Here is a 27,322-nt window from a genome sequence, read left to right as displayed (position 1 = left end):
TGTGTTCGCATAAGATCTGTTCATCAACACATCCCGAGTTCTTTCTACAGCCATAAAGAACTCATCTTCGTACCTTAACCGTTACAACCAGTTCAGGCTACAAATGTCCTAATTAGTCACTTATGATATCTGTACTGTTTTGGCTTTGAGACTGCTTGACAAACACTTTTTATGCAGATAAAGTGCAAGACAAAAAGGTTAATTTTCGTGCAAAAACTTGGCCTATAAACAACACTCACTGATGAGTGGCACGGGTTGATAGTGAAGATGAGGATTGAGAATGGCGATTAGCATCAAATAAATAATTGGGTGTGTTTGGAAATAAATGTGTATCCGGACAATGGCTGTTCTGAGTCAGTCGCTATGGCACAAGGAATAACAGGGCCGTCATAGGTATGAGTTTATAATCAACATGTATGCGGAGACTGACTGCGGCTATGTACCCCGACAGATTTGCTTGTAGAAACTGATTCATCTTACAACTGGGTTTCAGGCCATAACCAGATAGGAGGATCAGGATTTTCAACCAGATGTTTGATCTAAACTGTTCTGTGTAACGTTACTTTAAAGACAGTCTGCGCATGAACTAATCTTAAACACTTCTTTCCATTTGGTATTCACGTCAAATACACTGACTATTTCAGCAGGATTGGTTGGAGGGAAATCTAATTCACCGACATTTTCAGTGACCCTTCATTTTGACATGGATGGCATCTATCTGTTATCGCAAGGAAATGTACTTTATACAGTGATATGAATTGTTGGACATCGAGATTTCAAACTAGGGAGCTTACTAGCTACACCGAAGGCTTTATATAATGATTTATGTGGAGAAGTAGCAAACTGACACTTTCACCGATGGCGAGGCTAGGCAAGGCAAGGCAAGGCAAGGCAAGGAGGATAAACATTTGAAAAGGCGCTGTTTGAAAAATAATCAGCTCAAGTTGAATGTTATACAATTTAGTTACACTGTGAAGATATAATAACGTTGTAACATTGTATACAATGTATACATATTTGAAACCGACGTCATCACAGTGCGGCACTGAGCGGTAGACAGCCAGCTGACATAAACAAGATACGTTTGTATAACAATATATATTTTCTGTGGTGTGTTAAATATTGTATGATATGCATTTTCTTGATATAAACGCAGATTCCATGTGGATCAGAAATTAATTACCAAGTTAGACAAGTTCAATATAATTATGGATTGACTGTGTTTTCCCCCCGGTTCATTCACTGTACATTTGGCGCCCCGTCAGCTGGGCGAACATGGCCTCACAGTGGATCGAGATGTAAACAAACAGTTTGTTGTCTGTTTGTCACATATCTGTGACTCAGTTTGTCAGCATCGTCACTGTCTGCACCACACAACACGACTTCACCGAGCACGACGTGACTCCACGAAATCCGCCAGTTGAGGAAGTCCCCCGTCTTTCGCCATTTGGGCCACTGTCTTCCTGAGTTTGTTCCTGGCGTTGACGTCCACCACGTCCCGGGACAGTATCAACTCCACCGTCCTCACGTCGCCTCTATAACAGGTCAAGTGGAGGATGTCATAACCGAACATGTCCACCAGTGACGCATCAGCTCCTCTATTCAGTAGCAGCTCCACCACATTCGTGTGTCCCCGCTCTGCTGCCATCATCAGCGGTGTCAATTTCAACCCTCCTCCTCTACGGTTGACGTCCACCCCGTCCAGGGACAGTATCAACTCCACCGTCCCCACGTCGCCATCCATACAGGCGTAGTGAAGGATGTTGTTACCCTCCTCGTCCACCAGTGACACATTAGCTCCACGTTTCCGTAGCAGCTCCACCACATCCATGTGTCCCGCCAGTGCTGCCTCCATCACCGGTGTCCGGCTCCCCTCTCCTCTGCAGTTGATGTCCACCTGTCCCAGATCCAGGACACGCTCCACCGCGGCCATGTTCCCAACGCCGCAGGCACCGAGGAGGTCGTCATCATGACGGGGGTTGGAGTCTTTCTGTGTCACTGTAACAGAAACTTGCACATTGTACACGTGATGTCACTGTCTATCAATACAATACAGCAAATACTTGTACATTGTACACGTGATGTCACTGTCTATCAATACAATACAGCAAATACTTGTACATTGTACACGTGATGTCACTGTCTATCAATACAATACAGCAAATACTTGTACATTGTACACGCGATGTCACAGTCTATTATTAGAACACAGGAAATAACACTGTACATTTTGTTCAGACATAATGTCTATAACAGTGTTTAGACGTGAATGAAAACATTCTGTATTTACTGTTTCAACTCCTTCACAATAACTTATCCTGATCTGTGATACAAGTGTTGACACTGGCGTGACATTCCAGTACCACAGTCCTGCCTACTGCTCTAACCTCCTTGATGTGGAATAATAACTTATCCTGATCTGTGATACAAGTGTTGACACTGGCGTGACATTCCAGTACCACAGTCCTGCCTACTGCTCTCACCTCCTTGACGTGGAACAATAACCTATCCTGATCTGTGATACAAGTGTTGACACTGGCGTGACATTCCAGTACCACAATCCTGCCTACTGCTCTCACCTCCTTGATGTGGAACAATAACTCATCCTGATCTGTGATACAAGTGTTGACACTGGCGTGACATTCCAGTACCACAGTCCTGCCTACTGCTCTCACCTCCTTGATGTGGAACAATAACTTATCCTGATCTGTGATACAAGTGTTGACACTGGCGTGACATTCCAGTACCACAGTCCTGCCTACTTCTCTCACCTCCTTGACGTGGAACAATAACTTATCCTGATCTGTGATACAAGTGTTGACACTGGCGTGACATTCCAGTACCACAGTCCTGCCTATTGCTCTCACCTCCTTGACGTGGAACAATAACTTATCCTGATCTGTGATACAAGTGTTGACACTGGCGTGACATTCCAGTACCACAGTCCTGCCTACTGCTCTCACCTCTTTGACGTGGAACAATAACTTTTCCTGATCTGTGATACAAGTGTTAACACTGGCGTGACATTCCAGCATCACAGTCCTGCCTACTGCTCTCACCTCCTTGACGTGCTACACCAGCTCGTGTCACTGTTGCGGTGGCTCCCCTCCTCGTCACGTCACTGGAGGCTGAAGAAAAACAGTTAGATTTCAGAAACGACAGATACTAGTTCCATACATTATATTCAGTTTATCATTAGCAATAGATCTATAAATAATGTGCAGTAAGTTTTAAGAATTAGGGATGGTAACATTAAAACCATATGAGTATATTGTCTATGCAGGGTCTTAGCAGAGACCATTTTTTATTATATGGTCTCTGGTCTTAGTTAAATGTACTTTGATGATAGTTTTGGTGTTACAAGACCTGTACATAATATCCAATTGTTCTTTTTGTACTCCCTCTTTATATTCTGTCATGATTTAAGTACTAGCTCATTATATTATATCCAGTTGGTGGTTCAGTAGTAAGCACTAGATCTATATACAATATATCCAGTTGGTAGTTTAGTACTATATCTACACACAATATATCCAGTTGGTAGTTTAGTACTAGATCTACATACAATATATCCAGTTAATGGTTTAGTACTAGATCTACATACAATATATCCAGTTGGTGGTTTAGTACTAGATAGACATACCATATATCCAGTTGGTGGTTTAGTACTAGATCTACATACAATATATCCAGTTGGTGGTTTAGTACTAGATCTACATACAATATATATACAGTTGGTGGTTTAGTACTAGATCTACATACAAAATATCCAGCTGGTGGTTTAGTACTACATCTACACACAGTATATCCAGTTGGTGGTTTAGTACTAGATCTACACACAATATATCCAGTTGGTGGTTTAGTACAACTACATACAATATATCCAGTTGGTGGTTTAGTACTAGATCTACATACAATATATCCAGCTGGTGGTTTAGTACTTGATCTACATACAATATATCCAGTTGGTGGTTTAGTACTTGATCTACATACAATATATCCAGTTGGTGGTTTAGTACTAGATCTACACACAATATATCAAGTTGGTGGTTTAGTACATCTACATACAATATATCCAGTTGGTGGTTTAGTACTAGATCTACATACAATATATCCAGTTGGTGGTTTAGTACTTGATCTACATACAATATATCCAGTTGGTGGTTTAGTACTAGATCTACATACAATATATCCAGTTGGTGGTTTAGTACTAGATCTACATACAATCTATCCAGTTGGTGGTTTAGTACTAGATCTACATACAATATATCCAGTTGATGGTTTAATACTAGATCTACATACAATATATCCAGTTGGTGGTTTAGTACTAGATCTACATACAATATATCCAGTTGGTGGTTTAGTACTAAATCTACACACAATATATCCAGTTGGTTTATAGTACTACTGGTTATGTAGAGGTCTACTACTACACATAACATATACGATGAACTATCCAGTTGGCTTTCACAACCGGATCTAATGTAGAACTGTCACAATCTACTCCACGTTTACCCTGACAGCTGGCAATATATTAGATACTTGGCAAATATATATGGATACTTCAACAATTAGGTTTAACACAAGGTGTAATGATATAATAATGGAATATTCTGGTGATGATATTTAATTACTTTGAAGCGAAGACTTTAAATTGTCCAGTGAGAGAATGTTGTCGCTTTTGAACAGAAAGGAGCAGGCCCCGACCTGTAGATACATCGGTCTCATTCAGTATTTCTGGAAGCGCACCAAGTTTCTAGTATTCAGTTACTAGACATCGTTCACATCACGTCATCTTTCATATCAAGCGGTCTGAAGGACTTGTCAACGGTTCTGTGGTGCCGGACGCAACAGCAAAGGTCGATCTATGCCTATCTATTTCCACATTATGTGACATAAGTAACTGATCAGATGACATTTGTGTTTCGAAACATGCACTGCACATAAACATGAGTCGCTATGTAAACAAAGGCGTGTGTGTGTCTTTGAATTTGTACATCCAATATTCTCCATCTCTGCATAAACCCACATCTAAATGTAGACCCAGTTTTACGTGACTGAATTCCTTCACAACGTTCATTATTTAGTAGACAACAAATGTGCTTCAGAATAATCGACTCGGCAGCCAGGGTGGTAAACATACACATTTGCCGAAATACTTCCAAATAACCTAAGGTGACCTAGTCATTTGGACACTGAACAAATATGGCCCCCTTCAAACAAAACAATAACCCATGCTTATGATGACTGCCTCCACATTTTCAGTTTACTTACCCTGACATTACATCTCATACAAGATTCACATTCCCCGCACTTCTGCCTCTCCGAAAACCTGCCCTGGTATGACCCAGTACAAGATATATGACGTCACAACATGACGTAACTTGACAGATAGATGCAGTTTCGCGGCAGTGGCCAACGAGCAGCTCTTCGTTCGTTTTAGTCTTATTGTGACTGATGAAAAACGACAAGGCTTGTTACAATTGTTGTTGGATTGAACTAACGTTTAATAAAGAACTTACTCTGAGGACTACAGACATTTTTAATGACCATACAATTATATTAATTTACTGACTATGAATTCATGTACATATATCTGGTTTTAATTGTTATTATTATTATGTGTTAATATTTATTGCTTCGGTTATAAACGGAAACAAAACCGTGAGTTGAATATGAAATGCACATGGTAGTTTATGATTATACAGTGTGAAGTTGGTCGCGTGATGGGATAAAAGTACGGACTGAGAGTAAGTATTTAACTGTATACATAGTAACAAATCTAACCCTCACATCGGCATTATCTCAGCCATATATGGCGACGAGACCAACATTATTGCGTTTGCGTTTGCCAGTCAATCTCTGAGCCTTGGCCAGTCGATCAAAGTTACTATCCGCAAAATGCATAATTACTTCAGTATTGACAAAGAAAAGTGAAAAGATGTCTCGGCTTTTTCCCTTAATATTATCAATATCATATAGATCTAACAGTCAAGGTAGTTCCCAAGAATGAAAGTGTAACTCCGCAACATTTATGATTACACTTTCTTAGTAAAGTACAAATTCTAGTACTTTTGGGGTTGAATCTCATCCGGGATTCGAACCCACACCCTCAGAGTCAGGCACTCCGCTGTTCGTCACAATGATCAATTCAAACTGGTAACAGTGCTGTGTGGCCCAACACTGGCTGGGTGAGAAAGAAGGGTATCGGTTGTCGCATTGTTATTGTCGTAAAGAAAACAGATTCAGAAATTATGTCTGAATGTCAACGGGGAACTAACTGTCATTTAGGAAGTTATTGTATTGTTTAAAACAAGTTAAAATCTTTTAAAAGCAGCTACATTCGTGACCCACTTGGTTATTCCGGGACCAGCCGAATACCGGCTCGTGATCCTCTGGAAGGATTTATTGGTGTACATAAACATCTGAACTGTTTTAAACAAGCTAAAACGTGTATTTAAAAGTTCCAAAATAGAGAAACAAGTTGAAAGTATTAACATGTTTTTATAAGTATCTAAATAGAGACAAAAAAAATATTTTAAAACATATCTCAATCTCAAGGACTCGTAGAGAGTCCAGTCATGATTTAGTGTACCAGTGGAATTTGAATTGAATACGCTAAAACAATATGAAGAACCCCAAGAAAGGTCAGACTAAAATATCCCAAATGAAGTGAAAAGTATGCACGGTGTTTAAGATTAAAGTTGATTAGTTATGCATAAATAAACTGTTTTGAAACTCGTAGTCTATTTATTACATTACCCACAAATGTCGGAAGGCTTACGTAAATCTCCAAAGCAAGCCCGTCAGATCGTCAGAAAAACACTCATTTTGGATCCAAACGCACGTGTGTACCGTATTTCCTCTAATAAGCGCCCGGGTGCTTAATTTTCAACGGACTTCCAGACCCGGCGCTCATTAGAGGCCCGGCGCTTTTGCGCTTACTGGGTGTCATTACCGTAATAATGTTAGTGAGTTGCTTTACCCCCGGCGCTTATTAGAGGTCCGGCGCTTATTAGAGGAAATACCGTATTTGAATCAGTCATCGCTCGTGGTCCTATCCCTACTAACAAATTCAAATTAGGCAACACAGTTTTGTTAACTATTTTCTTATACATCAGATATATATTTTATCAGATTTTTTAAACAATCACAACATGACATGACCGATTTAAGTACTCGGGATATTTGAAGTACCTCAATTCTTCAATGCGTTTTGATTGGTTTGTCGGATTTTCGCACAAAACCTTTATCGATAGGGCGACGAGTGGTAAGTCTCACAGTCCCTGAACCACATTATTTCCCTTACTGCCAAGCCCTCTCTGCAGTGCAAAAGCCCTAAATAAAGCAAGTTTAGATTTCCTCAGGTTCTGAATCTCTGGTCCTTCTCGGGCTCCTTTTCAATTTAAATGGGCTTGTTTGTTATTATCAAAATTATATAAATTCAGAGACTATGCATTAGTCGAGGGGACGAGTCTTCTTGGAGCAAAGGGGCGAGTTGGTCACGAATGGAAATAACACGAGTGGGTCACGAATGCACATCAACAGTTGTCTCTTAAACAGAGTTATGCCTCTTTGTGTTGAGTATTCGATAGGTGGAGAAAGCAGCAGTTTACCACAGCGATCGTGACCGCGCTCACAGTAGCCCCATATTGAAATACCTTTAAAATATCATGGAGAACGTTTTGATTGAAACACCACACATTCGCAATGCATGAGATGCTATTGTATGTTCGCCCTGTGGTGGGTGTGGTGGTGTGAAAAGGAAGGTGAACAAGCCAGAGCATAAGGCTTGCCCCGTCTGCAGCAAACAAGAAGTTGTTCTCGCGTATAGAGTTACCTCCCTTACACCAGTAAGCCTATGTGGCTACATAAACTACCGTATTAAAACAAGACCACACGATACTGGATAAACTTTAAATTTAACCAGAGAATAATGTTCTCAACAGGTTATAGAGATAAAACCTTTCTTTCCTTCTTCCCTTCCGTGTTTGTCCTGGGTGGTTGTCTCCTGCACTGCATCCTGAGGTTCCTGTACCTGTAATGATACAAGGTTAGTGCGACTGGTTGTGTATATGATGCATAATATGACAGGCTGAGTATTTACCTTTTATGTTGAGTATACAGAGTAGTATTTACCTGTCATGTTGAGTATACAGAGGTGTATTTACATGTCATGTTGAGTATACAGAGGAGTATTTACCTGTCATGTTGAGTATACAGAGGTGTATTTACATGTCATGTTGAGTATACAGAGGAGTATTTACCTGTCATGTTGAGTATTCAGAGAAGTATTTATCTGTCATGTTGAGTATACAGAGAAGTATTTATCTGTCATTTGGGTATACAGAGTAGTATTTACCTGTCATTTTGAGTATACAGAGGTGTACTTACCTGTCATGTTGAGTACACAGAGGAATATTTACTTGTCATGTTGAGTATACAGAGGTGTATTTACCTGTCATGTTGAGTATACAGAAGAATATTCACTTGTCATGTTGAGTATACAGAGAAGTAATTACCTGACATGTTGAGTATACAGAAAAGTATTTACCTGTCATGTTGAGAATACAGAGGAGTATTTACCTGACTTGGTGAGTATATCGAGGTGTATTTACCTGTCATGTTGAGTATACAGAGGAGTACTTACCTGACATGTTGAGTACACAGAGGTGTATTTACCTGTCATGTTGAGTATATAGAGGAGTATTTACCTGTCATGTTGAGTATACAGAGAAATATTTACCTGACATGCTGAATATGTAGAGATGTATTTACCTGTCATGTTGAGTATTAAGAGGAGTATTAACCTGACATGTTCATTATACAGAGGAATATTTACCTGTCATGTTGAGTATACAGAGAAGTATTTACCTGACATGTTGAGTATACAGAGGAGTATTTACCTGACATGTTGACTACACAGAGGTGTATTTAAATGACATGTCGTGTATACAGAGGAGTATTTACCTGACATGTTGAGTATACAGAGGAGTATTTACCTGTCATGTTGAGTATACAGAGAAATATTTACCTGACATGCTAAACATATGCAGAGATGTATTTACCTGTCATGTTGAGTATACAGAGGAGTATTAACCTGACATGTTCATTATACAGAGGAATATTTACCTGTCATGTTGAGTATACAGAGAAGTATTTACCTGACATGTTGAGAATACAAAGGAGTTTTTACCTGTCATGTTGAGTATACAAAGAAATATTTACCTGACATGCTAAATATGCAGAGATGTATTAACTTGTCATGTTGTGTATACAGAGAAGTATTTACCTGTCATGTTGAGTATACAGAGGTGTATTTACCTGACATGTTGAGTATACAGAGGAGTATTTACCTGTCATGATGAGTATGCAGAGGTGTATTTATCTGTCATGTTGAGCATACAGAGGAGTATTTACCTGATATATAGAGTATACAGAGAAGTATTTATCTGTCATGTTGGGTATACAGAGGGGTATTTACCTGTCATGGTGAGTATATCGAGGTGTATTTACCTGACATGTTGTTTATACCGAGGTGTATTTACCTGACACGTTGAGTATGCAGAGGTTTTACCTGTCATAGTGAGCATACAGAGGAGTATTTACCTGACATGTTGAGTATACAGAGTAGAATTAACCTGACATGTGTGTATACAGAGTAGTATGTACATGACATGTTGAGTATACAAAGGTGTATTTACCTGACATGTTGAGTATACAGAGGTGTATTTACCTGACATGTTGAGTATACAGAGAAATATTTACCTGACATGCTAAATATGCAGAGTTGTATTTACCTGTCATGTTGAGTATATAGAGGAGTATTTACCTGTCATGTTAAGTATACAGAGGTGTATTTACCTGTCATGTTGTGTATACAGAGGAGTATTTACCTGTCATGTTGAGTATACAGAGGTGTATTTACCTGACATGTTTAGTATACAGAGGAGTATTTACCTGTCATGTTGAGTATGCAGAGGAGTATTTATATGTCTTGTTGAGTATACAGAGGAGTATTTACCTGTCATGTTGAGTATACAGAAGTGTATTTACATGTCATGTTGACTATACAAAGGTGTATTTACCTGACATGTTGAGTATACAGAGGTGTATTTACCTGACATGTTGAGTATACAGAGGAATATTTATCTAACATGTTGAGTATGCAGAGAAGTATTTACCTGTCATGTTGAGTATATAGAGAAATATTTACCTGACATGCTAAATATGCAGAGATGTATTTACCTGTCATGTTGAGTATATAGAGGAGTATTTACCTGTCATGTTGAGTATACAGAGGTGTATTTACCTGTCATGTTGAGTATACAGAGGTGTATTTAAATGTCATGTTGAGTATACAGAGGAGTATTTACCTGTCATGTTCAGTATTCAGAGAAGTATTTATCTGTCATGTTGAGTATACAGAGAAGTATTTATCTGTCATCTTGAGTATACAGAGTAGTATTTACCTGTCATGTTGAGTATACAGAGGTGTATTTACCTGTCATGTTGAGTACACAGAGGTGTATTTACCTGACATGTTGAGTACACAGAGGTGTATTTACCTGTCATGTTGAGTATACAGAGGAGTATTTACCTGTCATGTTGAGTATACAGAGAAATATTTACCTGACATGCTGAATATGCAGAGATGTATTTACCTGTCATGTTGAGTATACAGAGGTGTATTTACCTGACATGTTCATTATACAGGGGAATATTTACCTGTCATGTTGAGTATACAGAGAAGTATTTACCTGACATGTTGAGTATACAGAGGAGTATTTACCTGTCATGTTGAGTATACAGAGAAATATTTACCTGACATGTTGAGTATACAGAGGTGTATTTACCTGTCATGTTGTGTATACAGAGGTGTATTTACCTGTCATGTTGAGTATACAGAGGAGTAGATACCTGTCATGTTGAGTATACAGAGGTGTATGTACCTGACATGCTGAGTACACAGAGGAATATTTACATGTCATGTTGAGTATATAGAGGAGAATTTACCTGTCATGTTGAGTATATCGAGGTGTATTTATCTGACATGTTGTTTATACCGAGGTGTATTTAAATGACATGTTGAGCATACAGAGGAGTTTTTACCTGTCATATTGAGCATACAGAAGAGTATTTACCTGACATGTTGTGTTTACAGAGTAGTATTTACCTGACATGTTGTGTATACAGAGGAGTATTTACCTGTCATGATGAGTATACAGAGAAATATTTACCTGACATGCTAAACATATGCAGAGATGTATTTACCTGTCATGTTGAGTATACAGAGGAGTATTAACCTGACATGTTCATTATACAGAGGAATATTTACCTGTCATTTTGAGTATACAGAGAAGTATTTACCTGACATGTTGAGAATACAGAGGAGTTTTTACCTGTCATGTTGAGTATACAAAGAAATATTTACCTGACATGCTAAATATGCAGAGATGTATTAACTTGTCATGTTGTGTATACAGAGGAGGATTTACCTGTCATGTTGAGTATACAGAGGTGTATTTACCTGACATGTTGAGTATACAGAGGAGTATTTACCTGTCATGATGAGTATGCAGAGGAGTATTTATCTGTCATGTTGAGCATACAGAGGAGTATTTACCTGATATATAGAGTATACAGAGGAGTATTTATCTGTCTTGTTGGGTATACAGAGGGTATTTACCTGTCATGTTGAGTATACAGAGGTGTATTTACCTGACATGTTGTTTATACAGAGGTGTATTTACCTGACATGTTGAGTATACAGAGTTTTTACCTGTCATGTTGAGCATACAGAGGAGTATTTACCTGACATGTTGAGTATACAGAGGAGTATTTACCTGACATGTTGAGTATACAGAGGAGTATTTACCTGACATGTTGAGTATACAGAGGGTGTATTTACCTGACATGTTGAGTATACAGATGTGTATTTACCTGACATGTTGAGTATACAGAGAAATATTTATCTAACATGTTGAGTATGCAGAGGAGTATTTACCTGTCATGTTGAGTATACAGAGAAATATTTACCTGACATGTTGAATATACAGAGGTGTATTTACCTGTCATGTTGAGTATACAGAGGAGTATTTACCTGACATGTTGAGTATACAGAGGTGTATTTACCTGTCATGTTGAGTATACAGAGGAGTATTTACCTGTCATGTTGAGTATACAGAGGTGTATTTACCTGACATGTTTAGTATACAGAGGAGTATTTACCTGTCATGTTGAGTATACAGAGGAGTATTTACCTGTCATGTTGAGTATACAGAGGTAGTATTTACCTGTCATGTTGAGTATACAGAGGAGTATTTACCTGTCATGTTGAGTATATACAGAGGTGTATTTACCTGACATGTTGAGTATACAGAGGTGTATTTACCTGACATGTTGAGTATACAGAGGTGTATTTACCTGACATGTTGAGTATACAGAGAAGTATTTACCTGACATGTTGAGTATACAGAGGAGTATTTACCTGTCATGTTGAGTATACAGAGGAGTATTTACCTGACATGTTGAAATATGCAGAGATGTATTTACCTGTCATGTTGAGTATATAGAGGAGTATTTACCTGTCATGTTGAGTATACAGAGGTGTATTTACCTGTCATGTTGAGTATACAGAGGTGTATTTACCTGTCATGTTCAGTATTCAGAGAAGTATTTATCTGTCATGTTGAGTATACAGAGAAGTATTTATCTGTCATCTTGAGTATACAGAGTAGTATTTACCTGTCATGTTGAGTATACAGAGGTGTATTTACCTGTCATGTTGAGTACACAGAGGTGTATTTACCTGACATGTTGAGTATACAGAGAAATATTTACCTGACATGCTGAATATGCAGAGATGTATTTACCTGTCATGTTGAGCATACAGAGGTGTATTAACCTGACATGTTCATTATACAGGGGAATATTTACCTGTCATGTTGAGTATACAGAGAAGTATTTACCTGACATGTTGAGTATACAGAGGAGTATTTACCTGTCATGTTGAGTATACAGAGAAATATTTACCTGACTTGCTAAATATGCAGAGATGTATTTACCTGTCATGTTGTGTATACAGAGGAGTATTTACATGACATGTTAAGTATACAGAGGTGTATTTACCTGTCAAGTTGTGTATACAGAGGAGTATTTACCTGTCATGTTGAGTATACAGAGGTGTATGTACCTGACATGCTGAGTATACAGAGGAATATTTACCTGTCATGTTGAGTATATAGAGGAGTATTTACCTGTCATGTTGAGTATATCGAGGTGTATTTATCTGACATGTTGTTTATACCGAGGTGTATTTAAATGACATGTTGAGCATACAGAGGAGTTTTTACCTGTCATATTGAGCATACAGAAGAGTATTTACCTGAGATGTTGTGTTTACAGAGTAGTATTTACCTGACATGTTGTGTATACAGAGGAGTATATACCTGTCTGGTTGAGTATACAGAGGGGTATTTACCTGTCATGTTGAGCATATAGAGGAATATTTCCCTGACATATTGAGGATACAGAGGTGTATATACCTGACATGTTGAGTATACAGAGGAGTATTTACCTGTCTTGTTTAGTCTACAGAGGAGTGTTGTCCTATCTGGTTGAGTATACAGAGGAATATTTACCTGTCATGTTGAGCATACAGAGGAGTATTTACCTGTCATGTTGAGCATATAGAGGAATATTTACCTGACATATTGAGTATACAGAGGTGCATTTACCTGACATGGTGAGTATACAGAGGAGTATTTACCTGTCATGTTGAGTATACAGAGGTGTACTTACCTGAAATGTTGAGTGTACAGAGGAGTATTTACCTGTCGTGTTGAGTATACAGAGTAGTATTTACCTGTCTGGTTGAGTATACATTTAGGGTATTAACCTGTCTGGTTGGGCATACAGAGGAGTATTTACCTGACATGTTGAGTATACAGAGGAGTATTTACCGGCAAGATTAACTATACAGAGGGGTATTTACCTGATAGGTTAAGTATTCAGTGGTATATTTTTACCTGACATAATAAGAATTTAATTCACAAGGATGCAGGAATACATGTCGTGTTACCTTGCTCTCTGCTGCTGCTGTACTTGCATCTAAAAGCAGAAATAAAGTGTTTACATGTTATATGCAGTGTTGAACTGACAGCATAGTTATTTATTTTATCTTTTTGGTTAAAAATGAAAAATATGACTGATGGTGTACGTGTTTTATAATTTCACTGATGATTTGCAAACGTGCATGTGTTTCTCTAAGTAAATCTTTACAGTAAGACCTACGTACACCAGACTACTAGAAGTATGTACTGCCTCGCTTATAACGTACCTTTAAGTTGTCTGATATCGTTGTCCTTTTCCTCGATCGCCTAATGGAGGTTTTGTATCTGTAATCAAGAATTACACTTGTGTAGTTTCGTCTGCTTATAGATGATGATGGAATTATGTCAATGAAACAGAAAAACTTAATTATTTCACATTTAAATTCATGGCATCTAAACAATATCCATACAGTGAAACCTCTTTGATTCGGACGACAGTGCATCCACTGCAATCGTCTGTATGAACGATAGGACAAGGAGGGAGTGTACAACTATAAACGTTATACATTCACCATTTCCATCAGATCTCTATAATGTTGTCGCATAATGAAAAGTGTACTGTACTCAGAAACAGGTTCACTCATGCATGCATTCACCTTTGAAGGTTCTAATGTATCAGTCAATGACTTCTTTGATCTGAAGTTTTTTTATCTTTGAGAAGTTCTAATCAGCTACCAAATCTCATACACCCGAGTTTCAACCGTTTATAAATTCGCATGTTTCGTTGCACAAAAGTGCAAAGATTTCCAAAACCACTCACGTCAGTCATGCAGGATGAGTTCGATACATTTGATAGGGAACTAAACTGATATGATGCATAGTGGGCCAAATATACTTTGACGCGTCTTCAGGTGACATGTGGTAATGTCTGATTTATGATGGAAATAACCACTGTCACTTGGAGAGTATATGCTGATAGGGGTTGTTTTTTTCATTATTAATATGTTGAGGTATTTGGAATAATACTTGCCTGGCTTTGATATTCTTTATTTTCTCTCCGTAAATCTCTATTTTCTCTCCGTAAATCTGAAGACATTGAGTGTGTATTATCATTTGCTTCAGAGGATATCATGTATAATAAACTTCTTGATTGAGATGCAAGAGTTGCATAAAATATAAGTTTGATGGTTGTAGGCATTTAAACCAAGTAGATAACCACAAAACATTTGTAATTACGTATGTATATTCCCCTGATATAACGTTACGTGTTTTATTGTATTATGCATACCTTCACATTGGCGCTTTTGTTTTGCCTGTTCGTCTTCTATTCTCTGCATCTGTAACAACATTAGTATTATATATTTGACATTCATTTACCAGGTTATGAGTAAGTATCCGCATCTTACCTATGCTAAATAAACAAACATGAGCTCATAACTGGACATATATATTTTTACTTCGTGTCAGTCATCAACAGGAGTCTATCGTTAAAAATGATATAATTGCAATAACTGATATAACTGCGTTTTCTTTGTTTAACACTGCAACCAGTACTATTGTCTGTACGGGTGTTGATTATGGAGGTGCTGCAAAAACGTATTGCTAGAAGCTTTAACTAGAAAACATACTGATGAAAGGCGCGTTTAGTGTTTTGTGTTATGTCTGTGAAGGTGAATCAAAGAGATAAAAGTTGAGCTTTGGCAGCACTGGTCGACAACCGTAATGAATGGGTGAGTGAGTCAAGTCCGACACTCTCTGGCCAAACATTTACACGTTCAATACTCTTCAAAATGCAATACAGGAAAACCTGCCTTTTCAGTGAGTGCTTTCTGATCATTCTTCCGATCTGAAAAAAACCATGATTTCTGGTTGTATTTAAATGGAATCTGAATCTGTGTCTCTGTGATATTCCTCGATTTAAAAACAGTAAACATGAAGAGTACACTAAAATTATACATTGGACTTTCATCACCTGTGTAACATAAACCAGCTGTTCGGCCAGCTACATCATTATCAGTAACTTATTATTTGGGGTTGTTTTTTTCTCAGTTAGTTGTGACGAATAATCCCGATATGACAAACAAGCAGCTTTGACTAATGAAATGAACAAACCTGAAAGGTCTTTTCCCAACTGAAGAACCTGTAAATAGAAACCAAATATACAAGAATCATACCTCTTAATGTTAACTTGAAACACAGTGTAATGTACGATCTGAGTGGACTATATCTGCTCCATCTACTGACGAAAGTCAACATACATTCGAGAGAAAGATCTGCTCTAACCTGAGGTCAGCCTTCAGGCAACCTCACTGTGACTTCATAATTCTGAACTGCCTTCAACGGAGTTATAATGACAGTTGCTAATAATACAGCCTATTACCAAAACGGGAGTACATGCTCAAAATGATCAGCCACTAACCCCATAATACATCGAAACATTGTACAGCCAAAAGTTCTACGATAGCGGCTGACACATGCCAAATCTGGAAGGGATCTGTTTACAAATTCCCCAAAAATGTATTTGATATAGTTGAGACTGCTCTTAACCACAGGGACACAAGAAGCATTCCATCTCTTCAGTCCTCTATCTCTTCAGTTTTTCTTCTTTTTGAAGTTGTTATAGCAGCGCTCGGACATCCCTTGCATTTTAGTCATCAGTACAAAATGGTTGAATACAGTACAAAAACCAGTTAGAACAGTAACACCATTCACATGGCTGAAGCCAAAGTAAAAAACCTATTTGACACTTTCAATACAAGAGCATCGTCTTTAAAGTGAAAAGAGGTATAAAGCCGATTAGTCAGGCTACGAGCACATCATCTGTAAACCCCCTGCGCCTAAATACGATGCAGTGTATTTGGATGAACTATTTGGTCTAGCGTTATTTGATAAAAGAGTTGGAGGGAGCTAGCACATTATGCGGCATTCATCTGAGTATCATAGTTGTAAAATTCGTCATATTTTCCTCAATTTTATAAAATAAATGTAACGTTATAAAATAGGACTTAACAGCACCTTTTGTATATTTTATTGAAAAGTAAGGAAAAAAGAGGGAAAAGTAAGCATTACTCCACGATAACATGCTCTCCGAGAAATCTATTAGATAATTTTAGTCATTTCTGCATTCTCAAGTCTTTCAAAGCTGCGAGGTGATCTGAAGATTTAGATTGTCAACAGTGTAGATTAGCAACATTTGTAAGCATTGTTTAAGAAGTGACCATTGAACGGGCGACCATATCACGAATTCTGAGAGCATCGGTGGTATATATAACGGCCTTTATTCGGGGTATTTCACTCATGAAATGCACCGAATAAAGACTAGCCACTAATCGATGCTTCTCTTGGTTATTTGAAGCTAAGCCATGTTCCTTTCATTCACTGTATGGTCTTAAGTTATCTTCATATGTTCTCTTTTTTCTATTACGTTCCATACTGTTAGTTTATACCAATATCATCAATTAAACTATGCAGTATTGAGTAAGTACAACAGTGAATATCTGTATCATAGTTAGGTCAGACCCTGTTGCACCAATCCAACAATTTACATCAAAATAGTTTACAGTATAGTAACGTTAAGACATAATATAAGTTCAGTAAATCACAGTTACATGTACATATAATCGGGCTCGTGGAAGCAAAGTAATTCTTGTGCGCGTTGTATATTTTATTGCGTGTTTGCAATGAAAGTGAATGTCAGTAAATGTATTTCTAAATGATTATTGTATGTGTTTCATTCAAATGTTCCATGCTACCTTTCATCAACCAATGTTTAAACAATGTACATATTACGTGAGGTTACAATACTGTACACGCAAAACTCTTGAGCGCACATAAACCTTGTTGTTTCATTCTGTTGCTCAAATATTGCTACGTTCTCAGCACTGTAAAGCTCTAATTATGTATACGTTTGACACTTTCAATAACATGCCGTTCGGCATATGATCTTTAGTAAATTACGGTAGCCTAGATATTCAGATGTGGTCATATCATTCAACTAGCAGACTGAACATTTATATTATCTATGTTTTCTTATTATTCTGTTGGGATGTAGCAAAGTAACGTCTATCATTTACGACCTTCATAGAAGATTATTTTAGCAATTGATAGTACATGTACTACGTGTCTTACTGAAGAGTTACCTCATCATTCTCTACGCATATTTCTCAGCTGCGCTATATAACGTGTATTATGTTTTCCAATATAAAATGAAGTGTCCTCACTTCCGTGTAATCTTGGCAATTGCTTATTGTAAGGTACATTGTCAGTTAGGTTTCTGTAATTATTAATTCACATGATTTTCATATTATGTATTAATTGTCCAAGTTTGAAATATTGCTGATGTTTTATTACATAATTGCACTCATGAAATGCACCGAATAAAGACTGGCCACTAATCGATGCTTCTCTTGGTTATTTGAAGGTGTTGCGGTCCCAGGCTAATTCCCCGACAACATATTCTAGGTATTATAATTATCCTAGACCAAATATAAACCCTAAAAAGATTACTATAAGGTCAAGGATATTATATGAGCAACAAGACCTGATTTTCCAACAACTTGGTGCTTTAAGTTCTATAGTAAACCATATAGTAAATTTGAGGAAATCATTTTTGTAATAATCTTACCAATCTGTACAGTTCCGCAATGTTCTCCTTTTCAGCTATAAAAAAGAATAGTATAGGTATACCTTGATATTAGCCAATAATAGAAAAAACAAACAAAATATTTTCCTTGTATATAGTACGTGAAACAACCTAGATATATTTCATGGGAGGTTACTGTCTAATTCAACCATTTCCATAGCTGTATTTTCCAAGTGACATTACAAGTCTGTACCTGACTTGAAGAACATGAAAATATTCTTACCTTTTACATCAGTGCCATATTTTGTGAGATTCCGTATCAGGTCCCACACCTACAATTAATACAAGGAAATAGCCTGAAGTCAATTGTCTCTGAATCGTAGATCCTGTGAATACGTGTATGGAACATACAAAGTACTTTATATTTTGTCAAACTGGTCAGATGCTAGTGAAAGATCAGTCACATTAGAATAAGATATCACATATGCTTGCCGGATATTCTTCCCTCACTCGCAGCGAGAAGGTTAGAACCCTCGACAATGATTGGTTGTATTGAAAGGTTCCCTGACTCGAACTGTTATCACAGGTGTCCTCAGATCTCTAATTGAATATGGCATTGTCACAACACCACAGCATGAATCTTATTGTATTGCTATCTATCTCCTCTGTGTTTAGGTACACTATGTTTAAATCCGTGAAGGTCCAAGTTAGAATATTGATCTTCAGTAACCCGTGCTTGTCGTAAGAGGTGACTAAGGGGATCGGGTGGTCAGGCTCGCTGACTTGGTTGGGACGTGTCATCGGTTCCCAATTGCGCAGATCGATGCTCATGCTGTTAATGACTGGATTGTCTGGTCCAGACTCGATTATTTACAGGCCGCAGCCATATAGCTGGAATATTGCTGAGTGCGGCGTAAAACTGAACTCACTCACTCACACTATGTTTAGGTAGTCTTCTTGAGTGACTTCACAATACATACATATAACTGTTGATGTAAGGTACCTGTTTCTCCAGGGCCGGGATGGCATTTGATGTGTCTGCAGATTGAAATGAAAAACATAAGGGGCCGTTATAATTTATGGCCGGTGTGTGTGTGTGTGTGTGTGTGTGTGTGTGTGTGTGTGTGTGTGCGTGCGTGCGTGCGTGCGCGCGTGTGTGGATGATTATTATGGGGAAGCATGTACAATCTTGTATGCCCCCTCCCCCCTAAAAAATATGTACAAAGTAAGTGACGCCCACTGCATGTCATATACAAAATCAATGACACCCCCCTCCCACCCTAAGAAACATGTGTACAAAATTTATGAGCCCCCATATCACACACACAGACACATTTTTCAATACACTTCATACTTGAGTATGGTCCTTATCGTCCTTATCGTCGTTGACTATGAATTTGTGAAACAAAAAAAAATGGCCAAAAAATATTGACATCCAAGATGCAGGTGGTAACCATTGTGATATCTAGGATGTGTAATAATATTGTGTGTAGTAATATTCTTTGATTTTGTTTGACAGTTGCTTACCTGTTTTTGGTTACTCACATTCCTACGAGCAATCATTGAGTACATCCATTAAATGTTTGGGTTGGTTGATTTTTATATAATCCAGTTCAATGATGAACATTGCTAAAATAGCTGCTACTGAACATCCCGTGAAATGTTGGGATAACTAATGACTGCTAACCGATTATACTTGGCCTGGCACCATTTAGCATTCATCGTGTCCACTAGTTATTCAACCTACCTTCAACAGTAACTTTGAGCACTTCAAGTCTTATTTCAGCTTCTTCAATCTGCAAATGTGACACAACCTCTCAGTGCAATCACAGATGTATTTTATCATATCATTAAGGGTTGATTCCCCCGTGGAAACTAATACAGGAGTTAACCGGGACTCAATCCGTAAACAAACAACAAAACAATGTCATAATATGAACAATTCCTCCCTGGATATGTTGTTTGCAACACTATATTGTATACGCATGTGTTAATACAAACATAACTCCCACAAAATAGCAAGATATAAGAATTAATGTTTTACTTTTTATGTTAACAAATATTTGTCAGAATGAATTAATTACCTGTTTCTTTAGTTCCGGTATAACGTTTTCCTCCAACTCTGTATAAACAAACAAGTACTGCTGTCAGCTTTCAAATCATTTTAGTGATTACGTAAATGTTTAATTTCAACTATTTCACAACATTCAAAAATAATCTTCACAAAGGGTGCACTTGCAAAATCATTATTCCAATTTTTCCTTTTTAAACAGAGATACACAACTGACAAATTATCTTGTAGTTTGCTACTCACTTGCTATTTCGTCTTTCTTGAGTTCAATATCGTCCATCAGCTTACGCATCTAGAACATATCTTACATATTTATCGACATAGGAAGTTGGATTACACTGTGTATAGGTAGAAGTACAAACCCGCTCTATTATGTTTAGTGAGTGAGGGTGTGGGTTGATTGACTTCTATGTTACCCTCAGTTCATTTAGTGACCTTCAGTTTATTTAGTGAGTGACTGGATGAGTTGGTTGACTTCAATGTCATCTTTTGTCTATTTAGTGTGCGTTCACTTTAATGCCACCTTCAGTCTTTTGAGTGAGTGAGTAGAAGGATGTATAAATGTGGATTTGGATTAATGCCAACTTCAGTCAGTTTGGAGAGCAATATTGCACGTTATATGTTTAAAAGCTCAATTAGGTTTCAGCATCAACAAGTGGTAGATTGCATCGTGTGTTTGTCCTTGCTGAGTTGTTTGTCAGAAATGTTTGCATGTTTTGATGAGGGCTTTATGTACAGTAGTTTGAACTTTGAGGTCAGTCCGATTGAATAGCGAGCCATCTGTTCTTCGCTCTGCAGTCTCTTAATGTGGAGAGTCTCTCAAATGGCCACACATTCTTTTGGAGATTCTGAAACCAGATAATCTTACTGGGCACCTTTACAGTACACACAAGCCTTCCCCTCGCTCTTAGTTTGATCGGGCGGTTGGGTAGCATTGTGGTTAAAGCGTTCGCTCGTCACGCTGAAGACCCGGGTTCGATTCCCAACATGGGCACAGTGTGTGACGCCCATTTCTGGTGTCCCCAGCCGTGATATTGCTGGAATATAGCTAAAAGCGGCATAAAACCAAACTCACTCACTCACTTAGTTCTGATGCCTCTTTGGCTAGAATCTGATTCTGCAGCAGTCTTCTTGTGATCAGTTGTCCCTGGCACCAGTGCTTCCACCAAGGTGTCTCCTGGACATCTTGTGCTGCGGCTTTGTCCAGGAGAAGGAATCGGTGCTGCACAGACAGTGGTGTTGGCACAGCTTCAGAAGCCACCAATCTTCATTCATCTTGTCAGTTCCACGTTGACCCCGATAGCACTTTCAGGAATCATGGCCAGTAAATTCTGTTCTTGACTTTTGATCCACTTGAACACGGTGAAAAGCTGGCTGTAGAAACTGGAACTCTTTCTTTCTATAAAGGATCAGACCCGATTGACCCACCCATTGCTGTACTTTCTAGTTTAATCAGTCCCTGTGTACAGCAATGTCCACTTGCAATCATTAGGGTTTGTTATAGATTACAGAGGTCTTGTCCGCTGACAATCTGGTTGTCATGGTGCAAATATTCCAACATGTAAATGAGCTGGTATCTTGAGCGCTCTTCTTCCTTCCGGGCTGTCATATAGTCTATGTCGTGCAAAGGTTTGGTCTGCATATGTGTCAAGACACAATTCATTGAACCCTCAAACGATCAGAAGCATCTACTTCTAGAAGCCACATTCTACACCAATCAAGCTAGGTTTACCTTTGTTTTTTTGTACTTTGTAATAACATTGATTAAGTGGTAGTTATTATGGGTCACAATGTTTATAGTTTTGAGTGTGGGTTGGGGCTCACATCTTGCATCATATATGTTCAATGGCAACAGTATTTCAGCGGTACGCCTTTTTGATAGCCTCCCTTGGCTGTTAATTTAGTTTTGTCATGTCGCATGTTCGACGAGTTTCGATAACATTATGAGTGGATAATGATGCTGCCTAGTTTTGCTAGAATGCTCGAGAACTGTGTGTAAGAGCTATGTAAAGGCTGGTTGTTGCGTTGTGCGACGGATTTATCACATGAATGGAGTTATACACATCTGTCTGCCGTCATCTGCGTACCGTCGTCAAGTCTGTCTGCCAACATTTCAAGACCGCCCATTCGTCTACTCTCATTGAAAACAACCTTCAATAAGTATATCTGCACTCACTGTCAATGTCAATGAGTTAATGTCTAATATTTGTGACCCAGTATTTTAGATTTGTGACTCAATTGCATTGTACTAGATATCTGTATTGTCATTCATTGTAGTTTGCTCATTGTTTGCTCAATATATTATTGAATATTTGAGACTTGTCTGTGTTCTATTTTGCTGGTTCAAAGGGGACTTTTAAACCTTTGTCACGGCAAATTAATTACCGTAACACATGTAACAGGGTGTTTAGGGTTTATCAATGCCTAAGTACTTAAAGTAATGGGGAGATTCCTTTAAGACACATGGGGTAGTGTTTGGGGATAAAGCTATAAATACTTGTCGTCTGGGGTTAGCTTAAGGCACTCAGGACAAGGGTCGCCCCAGTGTTGGTCCAGAGTGAAAGATCTACTGATGAGAGAGAGGGAGCGAGCGTGAGAGTTTCAGACAAAGACAGGGTGGGTGTGAGAGCAGAGAGAGAGAGAAGCTAAACTGAGAGGCTGCTCCATGTGATTCATCACACAGAACATTTCTGAATACAGAATGAACTGTTTACACTCGTGTGTGTTATATTGTTAGACCCATTCCACTTGGTCACACATAAGTAAAGGCCAAATACATTATTGCTGGTTATCAGGGACGTTGGAAGAGCTGTCTTTGGGGTTTTGAAGACAGCAACATACTGTCTGAGGGACTTCTCTCAGGTTTCCCCATGTATGCTACAGTAGAAAAGGCAACAGTGGTTTGTAATGAGCTAGCCTTCTGGAAGCAGAAACAGTCAATTTTGACGGGACCCCTTGTCTGCAGATCTGATTTAAAAGACGGCCCTTGTCCAAAAACCACCCTGGCCTTAAAGGTGATGGTCATGATGTTTGCATGTCTACTATTTTGTGGACTGGCTCTGTTAACTCTAGACGTGCTTTAGACAACTTCGTATATTCTATATACTTTGTATATACATCTGTTAGAATTGTATTTACCTTCTTCTCGATGCTTTTTATGTCCTCACGTTTATCTGAAAATGTAACAGATCTGTCAGTCATTTCCTCTCTAGGCAGTATTTCAATAAATACACTTTATATTGCAACATTTAAGTTCTGATAAGAAGTCTGAATACCATATGTTTGTTGTTGGAACGTTTCCACTTCCTCCTTCAGTTTCTCAATCTGAAATTCAAAATATAAATAAATATGTATATATTTGACAATACACCATGGTTACTTTCAACAATATTCAGTTTGCTTCAAGTAGGTGTAAGATAATGAAATCAGTAGGAAAATACATTATCAGTGGAGCAATTGACTTATGACACTGTATCAGTTCACTCATTGAGACACGCAGGCTTATCTTGAAAGTCTTCGTTTGAACATTGTATCTCTCAAATTGTAAAGGACGTGGAATGCTGTGGCAAGTTTGTCATTTCAGCCTTCATGTCTAATGTTTCGCTGTGCGGCTACTCACATCTGCTGATAACCCAGTCACTAGGATAACATTAGAACACCGTATACCTAAATATAGAGCAGACATCAGCTGGCCAATGGATCATCAGAAATGCTATATTTCGTGTTATTACACACGTGTTGTGTCCGATGGGAGCCAGTGTGGTATAATGCATATATTTCCCTAGATCTATGTTCAATAGTATACACTTAAGAATTGATACTATACACTGAATCTAAACAGAACATCAAACATATTTCGTAGTCAGAAACTATCATTATTTGCCTTACGTTTACTATACATTCAGGGAAAGAAATGTACAAAACAGGCATAAGCTTATTAGAGTGAACATTCAGGTCATTTTAAAATTTTGGATCATGAAACTCATTCTTTCCTTGTTTGCATACAATGAGTGCGTACCAGAATTGGGAAACGGAAAAAACGGACCCCAAACAAAATTCGAGAAAACGGCCACGGCGTTGGAGAGAAAGGCCTACGAACATGCAAAAACGGCCACTGTGTCCAGAGAAAACGGCGAACATAGTTGCACTAAGACCTTTACGTCTAATCTAACATAATTCGATGGGAATTACTCACCTTCGACTCCAGATTTTTAACTTCATGTCTTCTCTCTGTTGATAGGGAAATCATTTTTAAATGGGTATAAATTTCAATTAAATTCATATATGCTATTAACCTTTTATAACAAACCATATCTTAATTTATGCTTCCCTGATCTTGTTTATATGATACTTTCGCATTTGTGATGTTAGCATGGATTACAATTGACATACAACATTGACATACAACTGAGGACATTTTACTTTTATGATCGGCCAAGGCCTCTATCACTGCAGCTCTGTTTCTTCTTGCTACATTAGCCCCAGCCTGCAATGCCCCAAAACTTACATGTGGTGAACTGTTGACCAATAACTTGTGGTGGTGGAATAGTTTCTGTATTTGTTTAATTGGACAATTTATGTGGTCACAAAGGCAGTTTTATCCCACCACAGTTTTCAGGCAGCCATCCATTTTTGGTGTATTTACACAACAGACTCAGATAGATCAGAAGCCATAAGTACAGTTATGATGTGGATATGTTTTGATGGACACCTACCTCGTTTTTCACGCTCCTTTACCGACAGTTCTCCGCGCAAATCCCGGAGCTAAAATACAAAACCATGTGGTACAATGTCAGAAGCCAATTTCTGGTGTCTCCCGCCCGCCGTGATATTGCTGGAATATTTTTAAGAGCGACGTAAAACTAAACTCACTCACTCACTCATCCTGCGGATTGAGGGCTTGTCTCTGGAAGTGACTTTGAGTTAAATGAGCTATACGTACATAATTCCTATACCGTTTCACAAGCTCACGAGAGTAGTTTGCAAGTGTGAGCATATATACTGAACCGCAAAAAGAAACGTCACCCTACCAAAATTGTTGCCAGATATGATTCTTCTGAATGTTAATTAATTTTTCACTATTTATATTTTAGCTCGACCTGGTTCGAGCAAATGTATAAGGAAATATAGTTTCAGATGCTGTACTTGATACAAAAAACATGTCGTCAAAATGCAGTTAATAAAGTAATGATGGAACGAGGTTTATGTGCGTATTTCATGCAAATGACAATGCACGTGCATCCCTATAAGAAGAGCCACCGAACATTCGCCGAAAGTGGTTGCCGCACATGCGGCTCAGAAGCTTATATTTATGAAATAAGTTCCCCATCCCCCCTTAAAAACGATGATGGTCTATCGAGAGGCACCCTTCGATGCGACGCCAGCCAACGGGGTTTGGACTGGATGTAAATGTAGCCGTAATATTAGGCAACGACTTTATGGAGTGGGTCTTCCATGAACTCGTCCAAGTAAGCTACGGAGTAGGTGGAGTACGGGGGCGGTGTGTTCCCTAGTTGTCAGGCTATAATCGATTAACGTGTCCTTGAGACGTTGTAACCGTTCGGTGCCCAAGAGACCTAAAGTATTGTACAGGCTGGTGACTTATGACTCGACGCAGGGCGGCATAAATATTTAGGCCACTGAGGTCCACCCCGATGCGTCTGAACAACCGTTTCTCGATCAATCTCCACATGTTGATAATGAGATACATAAGACGAATCTTTACTGACTGACTGACTGAGTTTGGTTTTACGCCGCTTTTAGCAATATTCCAGCAACATCATGGCAAGGGACACCAGAAATGGGATTCACACACTGTACCCATGTCAGGATTCGAGCCCGGGTCTTCGGCGTGATGAGCCAACGCTTTAACCACTAGGCTACCCCACCGCCCGACGAATCTTTAATAATAAGGGTGCAATACCATTTCTTGAGGGACGATCATCAATTCCTCTCGGACAAATACCCTACCCCGTCTGTCTTGCAAGTAATACAAACTCGTCTTTGATGACCACTCAGTCGACGCGGTACATTTTCATGGACCATACGGGGTCTGTGGTGTAGACGTTTATCCCTCCTTCGAAGTTCACCGAGCTGGTACAGATACCTCACAATGATCCGGTCCGGAAGTTTTCTCTTAGCCGCTGAGCGCTTATCGCACAGCCGATTCGGTCGTCACGGATTTCATTCGAATGGCTTCGATCGTTTTTCTTGGTTTACCATCTCTTGGGCATACTGATGTCCAAACAAACGCTAGGCTAAATCTTTCAACGATAGCTTGGCTTCGGTGAGCTCCGGCCACACCTCGTCTCACCTGGACTTTATGCTTCCATAACAGCTGCGATACGGCTCCCATGAACTCGCGTCCGGGATCGACTTGTAATTCGGTCGGCCAGGTCAAGCGACTGCATTTGTAGATGCGTTCTAAGGCCTTGGCGACTTGACTCGAATCTTTGGTCGTCAACGACTCCGCTTCCTTGTAGCGAATGGCGACGTCAACGACGGTCATGGCGTACTTGTGCGTTTTGTTTCTCACCCTGTCGTGTGGGAAAAACAAGAGGTCGGCTTGATGGATTCGATTGGGTATGGAAACTTTCTTCTCGGGATGTATCGGGG

General features: G+C 38.8%; 1 protein-coding gene across 3 annotated transcripts in view; it reads right to left on the bottom strand.

The window, feature by feature from the left end:
* Window positions 1–1,113: 1,113 nt before the first annotated feature.
* LOC124290129 (ankyrin repeat domain-containing protein 17-like) overlaps window positions 1,114–27,322 on the bottom strand; it is a 436,224-nt gene continuing 410,015 nt past the window's right edge. For 2 of the 3 annotated variants that reach the window (XM_046726822.1, XM_046726823.1), the window contains exon 24: window positions 1,114–1,998. In XM_046726822.1, the coding sequence (XP_046582778.1) occupies window positions 1,385–1,998 (614 nt within the window). In that variant the 3' untranslated portion in view covers window positions 1,114–1,384. The remainder of the gene's footprint in view (window positions 1,999–27,322) is intronic. The other variant, XM_046726821.1, reaches the window with a different exon arrangement.

This window comes from Haliotis rubra, unplaced genomic scaffold (assembly GCF_003918875.1).
Source record: "Haliotis rubra isolate DU_JTF1 unplaced genomic scaffold, ASM391887v1 Scf458, whole genome shotgun sequence".
Taxonomy (NCBI): Eukaryota; Metazoa; Mollusca; class Gastropoda; order Lepetellida; family Haliotidae; genus Haliotis; species Haliotis rubra.
The sequence above is the reverse complement of the archived record's forward strand: the minus strand, read 5'-3'. Positions and strand labels throughout refer to the sequence as shown.